General features: G+C 40.6%; 1 protein-coding gene across 1 annotated transcript in view; it reads right to left on the bottom strand.

The window, feature by feature from the left end:
- Positions 1-18,209, bottom strand: part of THOC2 (THO complex subunit 2) — a 53,307-nt gene that overhangs the window by 13,826 nt on the left and 21,272 nt on the right. Inside the window, exons 10-27 of the mRNA XM_060250026.1 lie at positions 17,114-17,269; positions 15,667-15,839; positions 14,522-14,717; positions 12,356-12,397; positions 11,222-11,352; positions 11,011-11,112; positions 9,799-9,883; positions 9,478-9,571; positions 8,710-8,790; positions 8,063-8,159; positions 6,848-6,965; positions 4,706-4,885; positions 3,578-3,742; positions 2,688-2,963; positions 2,217-2,358; positions 1,481-1,638; positions 760-888; positions 18-149 (exon numbers count right to left, since the gene is read on the bottom strand). Of these exons, the coding sequence (XP_060106009.1) occupies positions 18-149; positions 760-888; positions 1,481-1,638; positions 2,217-2,358; positions 2,688-2,963; positions 3,578-3,742; positions 4,706-4,885; positions 6,848-6,965; positions 8,063-8,159; positions 8,710-8,790; positions 9,478-9,571; positions 9,799-9,883; positions 11,011-11,112; positions 11,222-11,352; positions 12,356-12,397; positions 14,522-14,717; positions 15,667-15,839; positions 17,114-17,269 (2,457 nt within the window). The remainder of the gene's footprint in view (positions 1-17; positions 150-759; positions 889-1,480; positions 1,639-2,216; positions 2,359-2,687; positions 2,964-3,577; positions 3,743-4,705; positions 4,886-6,847; positions 6,966-8,062; positions 8,160-8,709; positions 8,791-9,477; positions 9,572-9,798; positions 9,884-11,010; positions 11,113-11,221; positions 11,353-12,355; positions 12,398-14,521; positions 14,718-15,666; positions 15,840-17,113; positions 17,270-18,209) is intronic.

Genomic DNA, 18,209 nt, shown 5'->3' with positions numbered 1-18,209 from the left:
GAACATTCCTTGCTTACCTTGGTTAATTTATAATGCCACTTGTGTACCACATGTCGAAAATTTTCATAATCTAATTGGTCAGCTTTGTTCCCACCATCAAAACCAGTTGCTCGTAATATAGTGAGGAAACCTGGATAGTTGCCACAGTCCTAGGAATGGAGAAAGGGGGAGGGGGAGTTTGCTTTATTCAAGCAGGTGATAAAGAATAAATGTACACATTTCAAAGTACTCAGAGAGATGGATATCTTGCAATTCTGGAAACGCCAAAAGGTTAATCTGCCTGCTACTGAAAACCAGCATCTCAAGATTATAGTCATGTCAGGGGGAAGGCACACCTCCACTGTTGCCTAGATTTAGGTGGGAGACGGTTTTCCCTCCTGCCACTGAGGAAGCTGTCAGATGGAGAAGAGGCAGCAGTCCTGCACACACCCTCCATTGCTTGTAAACTCAACTTAGCATCCCCTTCCAAGATAATGTGTTCTACTGAATGCACCCCTTCCTCCTCCTCACTGCAGCTTTCTGACTGTTCACATGAGTCCAGCAATCCCACTAATCAACTTTCTGGGAGCAGGGGAATGTGTTGAAAATCTGAATTCTTCTGATGACAGGTGCATGGATGTCTATGTCTATGGTGTAGTCATTCTTGCTTGGGCCAGCAATAGTATCCACTTCCTTCACTAGAAGCATTAAAAAGGAATTATGTAGAGAAGCATTAAGTATGGCAGACTTTCAGGGGAGCATTCTGTGTGATTGACATACCTTTTCATATATGGTTCTACTGCTGTGCCACCGTGTTACAGTTTTGAGCATACAGCACAGAAACCTTCCATAGCGACTAGCTTCATTTTCTGTACAGCTTGCTACTGTATAGATTATATCAGAGAATACCTGAGGGAAATTAAAACACAGACACCCACACAATAAGAATGCACTGAAAATAAAGTTAGGCTCCATGCTTTAAACACATCATTGCTTTGTTTTAATAAAATTTTGAGTATTTAAAAGCAAAAACCCAATCCTCCTGTCCAATTTGAAGTTTTTTTTCACATATTATTTATAGATTCATGTCAAATTATCTGGGTACTACTGAAACTAAGGTGATTGTATAACCCCCAAATAACTTTATGCTAAAAAGTAACTTTCCAATTTAAAAAAAAAAAAAACCCTATCAAGCTTTAAACTTTTATACTGTCAAGTTAGCAGTGGAATCCAGAAATTTCTGTTGTTCATACCCATAGTCTTTCAGACCACTTCCAAAATAGCCAGCCTTATCAAAGAGATTAACTGGAGCTAATGACCTATTAACTGGACCTATTAATTGGAGGACTAACTGAAGTTATCAAACTAGATTACAGATAATGAAAGATTGTGAAATTCAGCAGATATGCTGGATCACCTTTCCTTGGAAGAAAGGTTCACCTGTTGCCTCTACAGAGCACAAAACAAAATCAACTGAAGGACAGAGTGACCCAGTACTTACTCTATCATAACAAAGAAGCGTGGAAAAATTTGGCGTTTTCTGTTGATGCACCAGTTCCACAAAGGAGGCACAGTAGACGGCATCAATGGCAGAGAAAATGCAGCGAGGAAATATACACAACTGTAGAAATTTTGTTATGGTCTCATTTTTGGTAGACTCTGTACAAAGCAGGGTTTTTTAAAAAAGGTTATTATTGTCACCAGAATGTCAATTTTGAGTCCATTTTATTTTCAGTCATAAAAACGTACATAGATTGAAATTACTGATCAAGCCAGCTGGGACACAGCAACACTGATTACATTGCTGCTGTAAGGATCTTACAGAAATGTGGCAATTAGATATCAGCACCAAAGCTTAAGCATTAGAGCATAAAGCTGAAAATGCAGGCATACTCAGGAAAATTCAACTGATCTCACAAGCAATTATTGAATTTAAATGACAAAACAATAGTGCCTTATACTAGATTAAACTATTATTGCCAACTGTACCTTCACTAAGATATTTACAAACCATGGGAATCAACTCTGGGTTGGGAAACATCTGGCTCCTATCTATACTTCTGAAATGAAACTTCACAAAAAATTAAAGTATCAACAGACCATAGGACTCAGCACAGAAGAGCTGGCATGCTTAACACAATGCACAAAAATGCATCTGTACTCAGAATGTTATAATTCTATTTAAGCAGTTGATGTGCGTGTTTATGGGTCACACGAAAAAGTCCCACCCTACTTACTTGCAAGAAGCCAATTATCCTTTTCCAACTTCAGTCTCTGTAGCACTCTTTCAGTGTGCTCAGATTGTTTCTTCTCTTCTTCTAGAAGTTTATCCTGAAGGGCAGTGCAGCGCTCTTTTTCTTTTTTCTTTTTATTTAGAGGCTAAAAAAAACCCAGAACGCTGCAAATGAATTTGATATTCAGCCCACAACCATGCTGGGTCCATAAGAATTAGGCCTCTAGAAATGCATCATACATTTTCTGCTGCCTGGTAGAAGAGTGGTCTTATAGAAATTAAGTATGCTTGGAGGTTACTATGATTGACACATACCAAAGACCTTGTACCAAAATATGCTATTTATTTTAAACCTATCAGATTCCCTGTATCATATATATATATATGATATATATATTTAAATGTCATGAACTGGAATGATTGTAAAATTTCATGGTAACCAAGCACAGAAAGCAACAGCAAGAATATTACATACCATTTCCAGATTTTCTTCAATTGCTTTCATTTGGACTTTGAGTTTATTGACTTCCCTCTCATAGCTGCTATGAGGTACGGCGAGGTCATACATTGTCAGTGACCAGAACGTAGCATAGAACTGCGGACTGATGTCATCCCAAACCTTGGGAAGGTGCAAGGAGATCACCGCTTCATGAACAGGAGCCATCACAAGTTCACATGATGTAATGTATTTGTGAACTTTTTGCTGCTGTTTATTCCCCTTCTCAGCTTTTTTCAGTTCATCATATTTTGACTAATTAAAAAAAGACATGCACACACAATCAATCATGCATTGTACTCACACACACACATAGAAAACAAGGATAATTACAAAGTGTAAGACAATTTAAATCAACAGGAATGGGACATTCCATAAACAATAAAAGAGAAGTCTGGATTGCAGAAATCTGAAAACAGAGCTGAACTCAAGCTGAAACAAAGCATAAGCATTAGCATTACACATTAAACAGCGCAGGAATTACATAGCAGGATCGTCCTTACAGCAACAGGCAGTACATACTAAAGAACACCCCAGAGTCCCTACCACTTTATCAAAACATGTCCGAAAAAAATTCTGGGCAGCACAAATTGAAGCCTGCAATTCTACTTCACACCAGTTTCTGATTCTGGTTTGCTGGCCATCTGCATATCATAAATTGTCAATTCAGACACCCTACTAAACCAGAGTTAAGCTTCCTTAACCATGGTTTAGTGAGATGTCTGAACAGAGCTATCCACTGAATACAGCACACTGCAGATCTTTGTGAGGTCCCCAAATGGATCTATGGAATGATCAAGTTTCAGCTGCCAACAGAACTGTCAGGACTGCATATCTAGAATGAAGATGAACTGAATGTTTGTACTTACCGAAATATGGTGTGCATACATAGGCCTCGAAAGGAAAAATGCAGCATCATGAGGGGTATGAAACTCGTTACAGAGAACATCGATAGAAGGCACTCGCTTAATATAATCCTCTGTGCTTAAATTGGATGCTAAAAATCCACCAAATTGTACCAGAGTGTCATGACACTGAAAAGAGAAGCACAAAAAGCATCAATGGATGCTTTCCATGGAATGAGATCCAATTTAAACAACACTCAACATTCTTCAAAACTAAGAATACAGCTGATATATTACTGCTATGTACAAGTGCCAATAACAGAATGTGGATGCCTTCCTCAGTGCATAATGACATGATAAATGGCAGTGTTTCACCTGATTACTGAAAATGTTTCAAACAGGACAATCCTGCATAGCCAAATAAGTGTGCAGTCATTTCTGTGTCTGGTGAGCCATGCAGACCAGCTGTATGTATTCAATGCTGCTCTGGGGTACAGCCCTGTCCTGTATGTCTCATAAAAGCCAAAGTGAAGCCCCTTCACTCATTCTTCGCCTGGTCACCCCCTCCACTTCCTTCATAGGTAGAAACCTCCAAGGGTCAGTTCTGCTCAGTAAAGGAGATGAAGTTCCCAGGAAGAAGTGGGTGTTCAAGAGACGGTTGGTTACATGGGTGCAAATTCCTTGAAAGAAACCAGGCCAGCAAACATCATCTCAGGTAGTTCTGACCTGGGGCCTTCCTACCCAAAGGATTCCTGGCTGACAGGTTTGGGATGAATGCTTGAGCCCAACATATCTGTGGGTTGAACTATCACCCCCCCCCCCCCAATCTTTGTGACTATTCTGCATCTGTGCTTGTCATGACAGCCAACTAATTAAATTCTGCACCATGTAACACAGATTCTGCTCTCTGGATTCCTTACAGATGTGTGTGTGTGCAAAGTACCATCAAGTTACAGCCAAATTAGGGCAACCCAGTAAGGGACTTTCAAGGCAAGTGAAAAGTAGAGGTGGTTTGCCATGGCCTTTCTCTGCAGTCCTTCTTGGTGGTCTCCCTTCTGGCCCTGACTTCCTAGATCTGATAAGATCAGGCTATATCATGCCACCTTGCCTCCCTTGAAGGATATGGAGAACACCAAAACAGTTTTTACTTGCCTGGTCATATAATTTCCCCACAAGTTTCAAATGTTTCTCTCCTCCTTCTTGAAAGATCACACCATTTCTCTGCTGAGCCATGAGAAGGCACAGTGGAAGAGCAAGATCATGATCCAAAAGTGCATCTTTTAACCGCTGTGAAGACTTCTTAGTGTTTCTGATCTGGCCAAAATATCCACCCTGACCAAACAAGTGAAATAAATTAGTAAAAACCAAAATTTATCCCTCACCCTAAAATATCACAAGATGCACAAGGAAGATGAACCTGTAGGAGCAGACAACTTTTTGGCTATTCCTTTGACTACCTACAGATTCTTTTCATTAGGAGAACTCTAAATACTCTCCCTGCTTCAGCACAAATTTGCACACCCTCCCAATATCAGGGTTAATGTGGTATAATGATTGAGTGTCAAAGTAGGATTGGGAAGGCCTTCGTTCAAATCTCCACTCTGCTACACTGCTGGGAGACCTTGGACCAGTCTCAGCTAGGGTTGCCAGGTTCTCACCTTTTGCCACTGGGGGGGGGGGGGAGGAGTGAGTGAGCCTTCTGGAAGGGGGGAAAGGCTCTGCTCCAAACAGCAATGTCTCCAACATAACATCACGTGAAAGGTGCTCTGGTTTGAGGGCAAACTTCTATGGCAAAATTGCCTTCAAACCAGGGCATCCCCACACAAAGTCCACAGCGTGATGATGTCACGCCTGCATGACATCACAACAGGGATATCACCTGGTCAGCGGTGGGGAGAAGATCCCAAAAGTGGGGATTCCTACTCAGACCTGGGGGCTGGCAACCCTAGTCTCAGCCTACCTTCCTCACAGGTTTGCTGTGAAGATAAAATGGAGGAGGGAAAAATGTTGTAAGCCACTTTGGATCCCCAATGGGGAGAAGAGTAGCGTATAAATTTAGCAAATAAATTCTTTTGTTGTTGTTAAGGGACTGGGACTATTATGCGTATACTATTTTGAGATTTATATCCCATCCCTCTCTTGCAATGTGGGGCTCAGGCTGGCTCACGGTATTTTTAAAAATTCAACAAAATTATAAGCGCCATCATCAAAACAGTTAAAACAACTGACATTCTACCAGAACCTAGAAACGATTCAAAAGAGAAAACATCTGGCAAAACAGTAACAGTTAAAAACAGAAGTATTAATTTAATATTTAGGTTTATATCCTCCCTATCCCACAAGTGGGCTCAGGGCAGCTTACAACAATTAAATAACAAAGTTAAAATAATATCATAAAAATAGACATTACAAAACAGGAGCAGCACAGTAAACAATCTTACAGACATAGATGGTAAACAGCATGTAGCTGATGGTTAACAGAATAACATAACACCATAATGGTGAAATGCTGGGGGAAGTGATGACTTTCAAAGATGCCCGCTGGATTAATTAAAAGCCTGGCGGAAGAGCTCCGTCTTACAGGCCCTGCGAAACCTTGATAAGTCCCGCAGGGCCCGGATCTCCAACGGGAGCTCATTCCACCAGGTAGGGGTCCAGACCAAAAAGGCCGTGGCCCCCGCTGAAGCCAGCTGGGCGTCCTTAGGACCAGGGACTATGAGAAGATATTGAGCAGCAGACCTCAGAGCCCAGGGGGGTTCATATGAGGAGAGGCGGTCCTGAAGGCCTGCTGGAACAATTCTGCCTTGCACACCCTGTGGAATCCTGACAGGTCCCGCAGGGCACGTGCTTCCTCTGATAAAGCACTCGTTCAGGGTGGAGCCATGATGGGAAAAGCCCTCACCTTGGCGTATGTAAAACAGACTTCCTGAAAAACTGTGCAATGATAAGCATAAGCAGCATGGAGGGTTATATCAGGAGAGGTGGTCCTTCAAGGTATGCTGGTCCCAGGCCATTTAGAGCTTTAACAGTTATAACCAGTTGAACCTAATGTGGAAACAAATTGGCAACCAGTGCAACTGCCTCAAGATTGGCTGTATACAAGATGACTAGTCATGAGTATACATGTTTATTCTATTTGCTTTGAAGAAACTTTAGTTACCAGTATTTTTTTTCCTTCTGTTGTTGAGTCAATCAATAATTTTTTAAACACAGACACACTCACAAGTGAAACATTCCAAACTTCTATTACTGCACTTTTGCCAAAGTCATCAAAAAAATTAACTGCCAACACACCTCTGCTTTGAGTTGTTCTCCCCCAGTCATGGCTTCTAGCTGCTCCATGGTCATCTCCTCAGTGATTTCTATCCCTGCCATTTTTTGTACTACCTCTTTCAAAATAAGTAGGTCGAAACTATGGAGAAAAAATGAGAACCATTAAAAAGGACTGAAGTGTGAGCACCGCAAACGGTAATTCACGGTACTGTAATCTCAGTTAAGTAGTATCAAGACATTTAAAGGTGCTAATTATCATAGACTGGAAGCATGTGGCTGGGTTTTTAGCATGCATGCTTTTGAAAATGTAGTTATTGCACAGTGTTCTTTCAGGGGGCTTTGTAAAAAAAAAAAGAACCAACATCCTCCCAAAATTTCTTACAGATGAAGCACAGATGACATGGCCAAGGGCAAGAAGCTGCTGCATGCAATCAGTAGCAGCTGGGTAACTCTCTTGAACAGCAGCATCCACACAGTGCAGAGCTGATGAAAATGGCATGCACTGCAATGTGGCTGAACATGCAGGTTTGCATCTAGATCTGCACAACTGTAGTAGGTATTCCGTCTACACCTTGCTTGAGTTGTGGGATGCAACCACGCCAGAATATATCCACTAAAAAAGTATCCTCAACTTTTCCAAGGTCAGGATCCCCAAAGCATGGAGCCCACCAAGCTACAAGAATGTGAGTACGAGGGGCAGCCAGATTTATGACATGCCAGTGGTCAAGGTCAGGACCACAGAGAACAGACCAAGAGGACTAAGGACAAACCAAGCATCAGGAAATTATCCATAGTAAGGAGGAGAAGGAAGAGGAAGAGGAAGGAGGAGGAGGAGGAAGAGATTGGATTTATACCCCCCTCTTCACTAACCAAAGGAATCTCAGAGCAGTTTACAATCTCCTTTCCCTTCTCCTCCTTACAACTGAGACTCCTTTAGGTAGTGAAGGATGGGATATGAATTCAATTTTCTTCTTCTAAAGTAAGGCAGGAGGACTTGTCTGCTTTTTATGCCTGCACAGCATGCATCAGGTCCTTCCAAAAGGAAACTGGCTCTATGGAAACAGTCCAGCAGGTGGGGCTGCACAATCATCCTGAGGGTCCTGATCTGTAGGCTGAAGACCACTGTACTGAAACATCGCTAGCCCTACATTTCACAATGGCAAGCAAACATTATTTCATCAATACATCTGCAACAAAGCATACTTCTGCAACAAAGACATACGACTGTCTACTTGCCTTTTCCCAGCCTTTAGTTGATTTGCCACATACTGGAGTAGACCAGCAAGTTCAATAGGGTATTTTCGAAAAACTGCACCACAGAAGCTAGCTAAGCCTAGAGCAGGTGGGGAGAAAAGACACAGCTTATATCCAAGTGTGATCACTGTAAAAATCAGCTTTTAAGTACTGTATGTGAATTTGGTCACTGCATTTTAAAAACCTGCTTCTTCAGTGTTGCAAGCAAGATAGAGGCAGGGGTCATTTTGTAGAAAAATAGGTGGTGGAGCTCATCCAAGGATTGTTATGCAGCTGCAACTACTATTCAATGGACAAGGTAGGTAGGTGGTGGGGAGGAAGGGAACCCTCAGAAAGGTTCAGGAACTGTGCTCCTGTGAGCTCCTACTGAATTCAAGGCCTGGATACAGGTATCCTTACAACTTTAAAGGTAATTTATTGAGATCACTGCTTTCCTTCCTGACTCATGAGCAGCAATTTGGTGATGTGGCTCTAACTGTACATTTCCCTGAAAGCAAACATTACTGAAGCAGAAGGGAAGGAAAATGCAGGGCAGCAGCTCCAAGCTGCTAACAGCAACAGGCAATGCTAGCTCCAGCTAGCCCCAGGCAATGAAACAGAGATTTGGATTATTTTTTAAAAATACTAACTTTGCAGCCAACTGGAGATTGTAGTGTCATCGTGTTTCATCCTCTCCTTTTCAGGATTGGCCAACGCTTCAATAATGCAATCTTTTTTTTTTTAAGTTAAGCAAGATTCACCCTCAAAATGAGTTATATACAGCAGGGATGAATTATTCAACACCATTTTTTAAATAAATGGACTGCCACATTTGCACACAGGAAGCGACGTGATATCAGAGCAAAATAAACCTGGAATGGCTGCCACCTCAAGAAAAGATCTGTCATTTTGAAGCATTTACAACTTCTTTTTCACTCACTTGCTCATACAGCCTGTACCTTCAGGAAAAGTATTCCACCATCCTTACATCAAGAACAAACAACACCCTAAGGAATTGCTCTGGGAGAAGCAATAGTCCCATACAAGGAAAGGCCAACCAGATTGAAATGTACCACTCAAGTGAAATCTGGGACTGAGTTCTTGTTAAATGATACCCCTAATCACAGTTCACTTGTCTGAAAATTTAGAAATATAACATTATCTTTTGAAATGTTTACAGCTATTTCACCACAGTAATGAGACCAGATGTCCTAAAGAAAACTGCAAGCTCCTCATTAAGGTACAAGATAAGCCTTTCAACAATCAGCACTATCATATTAAACTTGGAAGGGCTACGATCAGCCTCTACCTTGGCTTCAACATAACAATAAAAAACTGTCAGCAGCAACCAGAGGGTGAAACTGAAGACTAGCAGGGGCCAATGAAGGCAGACAGCTATGAGATTGACAAAAGGATACATGCCAAGACATCGTAATTCAGTGAAGTGAGGTATTTCAACGAATCAACCACTGGTGTTATTAAATTATCGTACTTCTGTATCTGAGACAAAATCTGAAAAAACCAAATAAAAATTAGTTCCTCCCAAGATACTTACAGAGACCACTTATACTGTTTACAGACTTTTTAAAAGTCAAATATCACACCATGCACACTTTTAAAAAGCAATCTATTTTGCATTCAATAACATGTTTAAAAATACACAGCTTATTTTGTCAACTCTGGTAACTTTAATGGGGTTTTGAAAGAGCAATGTAGCATCATACTTATCTGTCACATACATAATCAAATAAAATGGTTGGATTGCTGTGGCTCAGTTTCCCAATTTGTCTTCCAGAAGGCTTTACATTTTCCTTGGTTAGTCGCCTATGGGAGACATCAAAACAACTCAGTTCCCTCATACATTGTTTCGTATTTCCACTCTCAACTACATGTGCATCTATTTCCCTGTAAATGGGGAGTAAGTCTACTTTTTCCTTCCTTGCTGGTGGGAGGAACCATATACAGTTTCATATACAATCCTTTACTATTTTGAACTGGCACAAGAAAAAGGACAAAATAGGTGAACAAGTGACAATAGCCCAGGGACTTCATTGACACAATGCGCAATGTGCTGTGGCAGGGAGAAGAGGTTCATATGGACTATGAGGGTTTTTGTCTTTGTTTCTGTCAAGCCTTACTGGCAAACCAACGTCATTATCAGGGTTTCTGACTCATCAGGCACAAACCAGTCTGTCTGTTCAAAAGTTACAGTACATCATACCACAAGGGATGGCAAATGTCTGGTTTACTAATGTAATATCTGTAGTTTGGTGTAAAATGTGAACTACTTCAAGTATATGTTGTCTTATCATGTAGGCTAGTACAATTAAAGTAGCCTTGTCCCAGCTTCTAAGTTGCTGCTTTGAGATCAATGCATGCACAGCATTCCCATTTCTCCCTACACTGATGAACTCCATCCCAGGTCTGACTATCACACTTCCCTATAACCTTGCACATGCATATACACACATACACGACTGTGTGCTAGTACTCGGGTGTTAGTGGCCAAAGAATGTAGCAGAATGAGCAATGAGAGAGCATGGCTGAACTACAGTCACAGGGGACCTGCTGAGCTACAATAATGTATGAGGAATACAGCCCTGTGCAATGATTTTATTACATGTACTATCCAGACAAAGTGATCTGAAGTACCGCTGATTTGAATGAGGGAGTAAATGCATGCTTAAACCTTTCGCCCCAAAGCAATGTCACTTAGAATGCTTAATTTTTCTGGATCATGCCTGAACATTTTACTAATGCAAAAGCACTGAAGAAAGCATAATAAATCCATAAGGGTATGCCTTGTTTTACAAAAAATAAATATATTTATTTTATACAAAAATAAATATATATATATTTTTATTAATAATCAACTGTTTGTGCAAACAGAAAGCCACTTTAGAATCTCACCTACAGTCTCCAGTAAAAGAACAAACTTAAAACCGACTTACTTCATTATATATTTGGCTCTATCAATTGTCTGAGCTTTAACTTTCACGAGCAGTGGGTGGCTATTATATGTTTCATTCTTCCACTGGCCATAGAGACGGTACCTATCGGATATTGTAAGAAGCAAATAAAAAACAAACACACACACACTGTGATTTAGACAGTTCTGTAAAAATAATTTTCCAAATACATCTTTTTCAAGCAAGTACTCACCGGTACTGGTATGGAAATGTTTTAAACATCCCCCAGAGTTCTTCTGACATGCACGCATTACAGTCCATCAAGGTAAGAGACGGGAGCAAGACCTGATCTGTAATACTCAGCAAACAACTGAATAATACTTCCTGAGGGGGATGAAAAACAAAATAAAAACAAAAAAAATATAGACCAACTGCAACACACAAAATAAACAAATCCCATTCCAAGGACAAATCCAAAGAACAGCTATTTATCTTGCTTACTCAAGAATTCTACAAGTTTATTAAACTAAGTTCTTGTTAAACTAAGCTCTCTACACCACACTAACTCCATGTAGCTGATAATTCTGTAATCCTTAACACAGGCAAATGGAAATGGGATGTACTGCAGTCCTCCCTGTGAACAGTACAGAGAGTAGTGTTTTGGTGGGTTATGTTCACACAAGAATGTCATGATGTACTTCCTACATGATAGGTTTGTGTGAATCTCACCCACCAAAACACTATGCTCTATATCAGGCAGAGGAGCAGCTGCAGTAGCACCAGGCGGCTTAAGTGATCTTTACTAAGAGCTGATGATGGGGAAGGCTATGGGAAAAACCCAGAAGTCCTCAAGTTGTTATTTTCATCCACCCATCTCAGTGGGACTCTAGGCAGATTACAAGTATGACAAAGAGTTCTCAGACAGTAAACAGATTAGAAAATGTTTCAACATTTGAACCTAACAACAAAGATTGCTAGTAAAATAAAAATAATGCAAGTGAGATGGAATTATAATCATGGACACTGAATTGTGAGCAGTGCACTCCTCCCCAGAGCCAATTATCCAGTTGAATGAATAGACAGACCTGCTTGGGGGAGGGGAGTGTAGTGATGCATGTGCCCATGTGCACGCACACACGAATACAGTTCTCAGGATCTGAATTATTAGACTTCTACTTTGGGAGTCACAAAGATTGTACAATTTGCTTCTGCCATGATTCTTGGCTCTCAAGACAAAGAGAGTAGCATTTAACAGGATCGCTTCAGTGGGTTCCCAGCTTTCATGATGCCTATTCCAGCTTTAGGCTAAATGTTGGGGAGTATTTTTGACAAAGGTAGCAGTGCTGGAAAAGTATAGCTATTATGTAAAAAGTTCAACGTAGCTCACCATTTTCTCTTTATCCTCTTGCTTGTTGCCATCAGATTGGTACTACAGAAGTAAAACAAAACCACTGTTCAAATATAATTGTTTCAGACCAAGGGCACAACTGAGAGAAGCAACTAAAGCAAACAAGGAAGCAAAACACCCTGGCAAAAAAAATCAATTGTTTGGGCCTCTCTGCTGTTTTAGAGAAAGTGAAGAACTGATTGAGGAGCAGTACCAGCTCTCGCCTTGTTGTAGGCACCTGCTGAAGCCAGCAATTACTATAGGCAGATGTAGAGATTCCTTCAGAGGCCAAAAAGCAGATCTAGAAACAAGTGTTCAAATTTACTACCATCAGGTCTCCATAGTGCTACATCAGATGCTTTTCAGCAAAACATACTATATTATAAAGGTGATATTTACAGAGACGTTTGTCAGAGAACTGCCAAATTCCAGCTTAGATTTACAAGTGCTTACCCAAGTACTTAAGCATCTGTTAACAACTTGTAATTGTCAGAAGACTAATTTCATTGTACCTAACGGGAAAACTACTGTGGCTGTCAGATATTTAACGGTGAAATTACATGGAATGCTTTGCTGCACAAAAAGGGTTGTAATTTTTTCTTCCAAAGCAACAACAGAGATTTATTTATTGCACAGTATCTGTACATGCAACCACAATACAATTGTAATTCTATTCCTGAAGAAACACCTCGCTATGAAGACTCCCATTATAGCTTCCATCACTATCTCTTGTTTATGCATTCATGTTATTCATTGTCTGGATTAGCATTTTAAGACCCTGGAAATGTTTGTTAACTGCCTTTCCTCTTTAGCCACCTGCCTTCCAAACAGCCTGCTTGCAATTTAAAAGACAAATGCTAGAGACTGGAGAGTAAAAACAGAATGGAAGAAGAAAGAAGTGATGGCTGCAATAAACTACTGAGGGCTTAGCATTTCCTGTACTCCAGACTTCTAAACTGGTACCTTTCATACCAGTATTCCTGCCATAACATTTTCAGTTATCTACAGAGACATTTCAAGGAAAATAAGAAGACACTTGTAGCGTAAAAACAAGGCTGGCTGCTAGGTTGCCGACAGCATCGTTAAAACTTGATATTCAGATAAAGTTACTGCTTTTCTTCCTTGCCTCACACAGTGAAACATCTCCCTTCTTATGTTTAATATGGATCCTTAAAATAATTTAAACATTGGCATGAAGATGTCAAAATGCTTCCCTCCAGTGGCACTTCATATCTGAGCTAGAGTTCACTAGGCAAACTATCACCATCAAAGATGAATGCATTGAGAATACTACAACACAATATTTAGGCTATAGTATGCTAAAGATATTTATTCATTTCATTTATAGCCTCCATTTCTCTCCAGTGGAAAGCCAAAGCAGCTTAACAACATTCTTTGTTTTATCTTCACGACAACCCTCTGAAGGTGGTTAGACTGAGAGTATGTGAGCTTCCATGGCTGAGTAGGGTTTTGAACATGGGTCTCCTGGATCCTAGCCTGATACTCTAATCACTACACTGTGCTACATATTAAATATACATCTCTAGTTCTGTATTCTACTTCCTACTGAACAATTCTCTTCAGTGGTTATAATGGCTGCATAATTCAGGGGTAAAGCCTGGAGGAGGGGATTCATCAAGTCAGGGAATCCTAAGAAAGGAAAACGCTTCTTTTTCTCACGGGCTTTATTAGCCCTTTCACATAGGACAGAGCTCCGCAGGAGGCTGCCAGGCAAATGAGAGTGCAAATGTGAATCCCAAAAGTGTAATCCTGCAGTTAATTACCTTGCCATAAGCAAGACCAAGACTAAATAAGTCAACAGTACTCTCCTAGTAACAGGAGAAATCTCTCTCAGTATCTTCACTGTGGTTAATTATTAACACTACTATCCTTCCATCTTACAAGCACTTAACTGTATACAGTCATCAGCACAGATTTGCTTCTTCAAAAACCATCCTGTTACCTACTGAATCAAAGCCATGAAGAAAAACTTTCCTGCATCCACCCTCCTGAAAGAGAAAAGCTGTCTTTCCACAGGTTGTGCTCCTCTGCCACCCTTCTGCACATAAATGATACACTGAAGACCCCATCACCCTGGAGATTTCTGTTGGATACAGAAAGAGCCATTGCATTTTTTTTCTTTGCTCAATGGTCTAGCTCACCAACCTCTTTCATAAAAGCTTTGCCAAGACGCACCACCTTCGCAAATAAAATGGGATCATGGGAGAGATGAGGCCCCAGGTAACAAAGCATGTTAAACACTTCCTTCCTTAAATCTTCAAAGCTTTCTACTTGCTTTGGTGCTCTCTTGTTTTGTAAAGGAGGAATTGGTGTTCCTTTAGCACCTTTGGGCACTCCAACTCTGGGAGAGAGAAAAGACACAAGTTTTACAGTTTACATAACACTTACATTTAGCACACTTTAATGTCTCAAACTACTTTAATCGATAGGATTTGTGTTTTGCCTACATCCTTGCATCTCAGAAACTCTTCCACACAATTCACAATCAGCCAGAACAGGACTACTGAACCTATTAATTTTGATAAGCCATGTAAAAGAGAAGTGAATTATATAGTAAAGGGAGCAGGAACACAGTTCTGGCTGGCTTGCTGTCAGGGGATGTGGACTAATATGGACATGAATTCCTGCTGGGCTTGTTCTACAAAAAAGCCCTATGTGAAACAATGATGACATCGGGGGTATGGCCTAATATGCAAATGAGTTCCTGCTGTGCTTTTTCTACCAAAAAAAGCCCTGGCAAAGAGTATTAATTTAGATCCCTACAGACCATGAATTTTATTTCTCTACAACTGAGAAGCTACGTGTACAGAATGCAGTTTTAAAATCCTTACTTTAACGCAAGTGGAAATTCACATATGTAAGCAAAAATGCACCTCTGCTGATTAATCCTTCTCTACAAAGCAATAAGGTTGCCAAAAACTAGCAACAGGTTTATCTTTTGAGACATGTTCTAGAAAGCCAAAGTCAAAGGCTGTTTTCTTTCTTAGCATTATTATTACAAAACTAAACATCTTAGAATGTACAGCCTCTGCACTGGGCTTTGCCAGAACTGGCAATGCCGAATGGTATGCAGTTCCCATCTGCACCCTGACTTTTGACCATAGGTTTCTTTTTTAAAAAACCTTCTGGGCAGCTGGAATGTTTGTAAGCATTCAGTGAAAAGTTCAGCACCTGAGCCAACATCTAGGGAGTGCTCAAGTGAAGCCAGATCTATGAACAGTCAGTTTCCAAGTAAGGCACGCTGCAGCTATTCTGTATAATCTCTCTGCCATAGCCACAGTTCACTTTACCTCCTGTAGAGAGGTTCAATCATCACATGAAGAAGCTGACAGAGAGCGACAGCGATAGGCTTGTGTGAAGTCGCATAGAATGGAGGCATTTGATCCATAATGCTCTGGGCGTGCTGCCAATCACCGATTTTTAACATTGCTTCTAATAAACCCAGTTTCTGGTTATCAGGCGGCTGAAAAAGATGACATAATCAGGAGAAAACATTTTTAACACAGGAATTGTCCCCCCCCCCCCATATGTTGTATTGTATCTTGGGTTTATTCCTAGAGAGCGGGAAGAAAGCACATCAAAAATATTAGGACTTTCACTCTATTAAAGAAATGTTAAGTCACTGTATTAATCTACATATATTAGAATCTGAATTAAAAAACGGTTTTAGAAACTAGAAGAGGCAGTCTGGAGAGACCCACTTTGATGAGTGGTGGTAGCTGCTGATTTGCACCTGCTGCCTGTTCACCCTTTTCCCTCTGGTTGTGTTGGGGTGGGCAAATTGAAAGAGCTCAGCAGGTCCAGCTAAATTGCTCTTGAGGTGATCCCTTCCAGAGGAGAACCTGTCTCCAAAGGAGGGTGGACAGCAGTTCTGAACAGAACTGAGAAATTTCCAGCAGTGGTTGCAATGAGAAAAATTAGTAGCTATCCATTTACAATTTTATTCTAATCATGAAGGCTTCATTTCCCCTCTGTCCCTGTGAGACTATAATGCTGGAATCCTTGTTTGCTGAAATATTTGAAGAGGGTCAAAATAAGTGCAGTAATTTACACTGATCATGCTCCACCTTCTATCCAATTATCTCCAACTGATGTTCTGAGTAAACTTGACTGGATATTAAATAGTTATCTATTGGGGGGGGGATCTGAAAATTGCTAAAAGAACTGAAAAAGGAAATTACCCTCGGTTTTGATACTTACAACACTCAGTATGTGGACTGATGTGGTATGAAAAGCTTTTAAAGCATAAATTAGAAGTTATCCCTTTTCCAGAAGGAAATATTGGTCTGAATTAAATAACTCAAGAAAAATATATATGGGTGAATCCTACCAGCTTTCCACCAACAAAAGAAGGAAGGGTAACCATTTCAATTCTATTTCTCACTGCAATATCTAGACCACCTGGCTTTCTATATACTCAATCCCCATGATGCCTGGCACAACCTTTTGGGGGTCAATCAGTGGCCTCCCTCCCTCTTGTTATCAGCAGAAATTGGATCTGATCATTAGCACTTAACTTGCTGACTGTTGAAAATCTCTAGACTTACTGCACATTCCTGTTTTCCCATATGAATCTCCCCTCTTTGATCCAAATGAGATTTATATTGATCTCAGAACTGCCCAGCCATGCAAGGGCCTGCCTGATTGAAGTGTCAGATTTTTCCAGTCTGCCTGACAGCAGCATCTCAGACCTGAGTTACGATTCCAGACAGTCTACTGTCTGGATTCTAGATGTACCTTTTCTGTCTTCTCCTCTTCCTTCTCCTTTTCTTTCTCCTTCTCCTCCGTCTTTTCGGAAGACAATACAACCATTGTAAGTTTCCTTACGATCTGCTTCGCTTCTCCGATTTCTCGTTTGTGTTCTTCAAGAATAGTATTGTCTGCTGGAAGGAGCTATAAAGGCAGTTTGGAGATTTACTAACCTATAAATGCTCTCTTTTCTAGAGTTCATTGTTTATCACAGATACCCAGATATCACAGTGTTAATATCTGAAACAGAAGTTGGAGGCCCAGATAGTTCCCCTCCAGGACACCATCTTAGGAGGCTGAGGCCAATTTCCCCCCACATACAAACACAAGCGACTTCTCAAAATCTCTCAACATTCAAAGAATTCAACTTCTCAAAATCTCTCAACATTCAAAGAATTCAACTTCTGCATACTTAAGAAGTCTTTAAGAATGCAGACCTTTCTCCTTGCCCCATCTGCACGGACACAGGATGCTTTTCCAGCTTTTGCTACAGACACTATACCATGCACTTTGTTAATAGAGGGAAGAAACTGGAAACCCACAAGGTATCACAGGAAGGAGGGGGATAATTTTAAAAGTGCTACATCACAAACATACTCCTACAGCTTCCCCTCTGAGAATCCTTAACAGTGCCACCCAAAGCAGGTGTTCAGAATCCTACTCAATGTGGCTTACTCCCAGGAAAATTGCCTTAAGGCATCCACTGTAAGTTCCAGGGCTCTGAGCAAGCTGATTTCCCTGATTTTTCCTTCCTTTAACCAACTCTCAGCTGTTTTCTAAACAATCAATGGTGCTGGAGCATGCTCTGCCTTCATCAGGCCGGGGGGAGGGGGTGTCTTCATTCCTTTTGGATAATTTATAAAGTGGGGAATATCCCCTGATTATGTAAACGCCCTTCCCTTGACCACTGGTGGCCTGGATTTCCTGCTTTTGTCAGTGGCATGGGACTGATCACTTTATTATTGGATACAATAAGGGAATTATTCAAATATTAGATATTTTTCTCATTTACAAAATTAACAAAAATTAAGTTCAATGATGTCTGGCAAAGATTCATTCACTAATGAATCCACTTAAATACAAG

Source organism: Heteronotia binoei, chromosome 11 (assembly GCF_032191835.1).
Source record: "Heteronotia binoei isolate CCM8104 ecotype False Entrance Well chromosome 11, APGP_CSIRO_Hbin_v1, whole genome shotgun sequence".
NCBI classification, from domain to species: Eukaryota; Metazoa; Chordata; class Lepidosauria; order Squamata; family Gekkonidae; genus Heteronotia; species Heteronotia binoei.
This window is presented reverse-complemented; position numbering and strand designations above follow the sequence as displayed.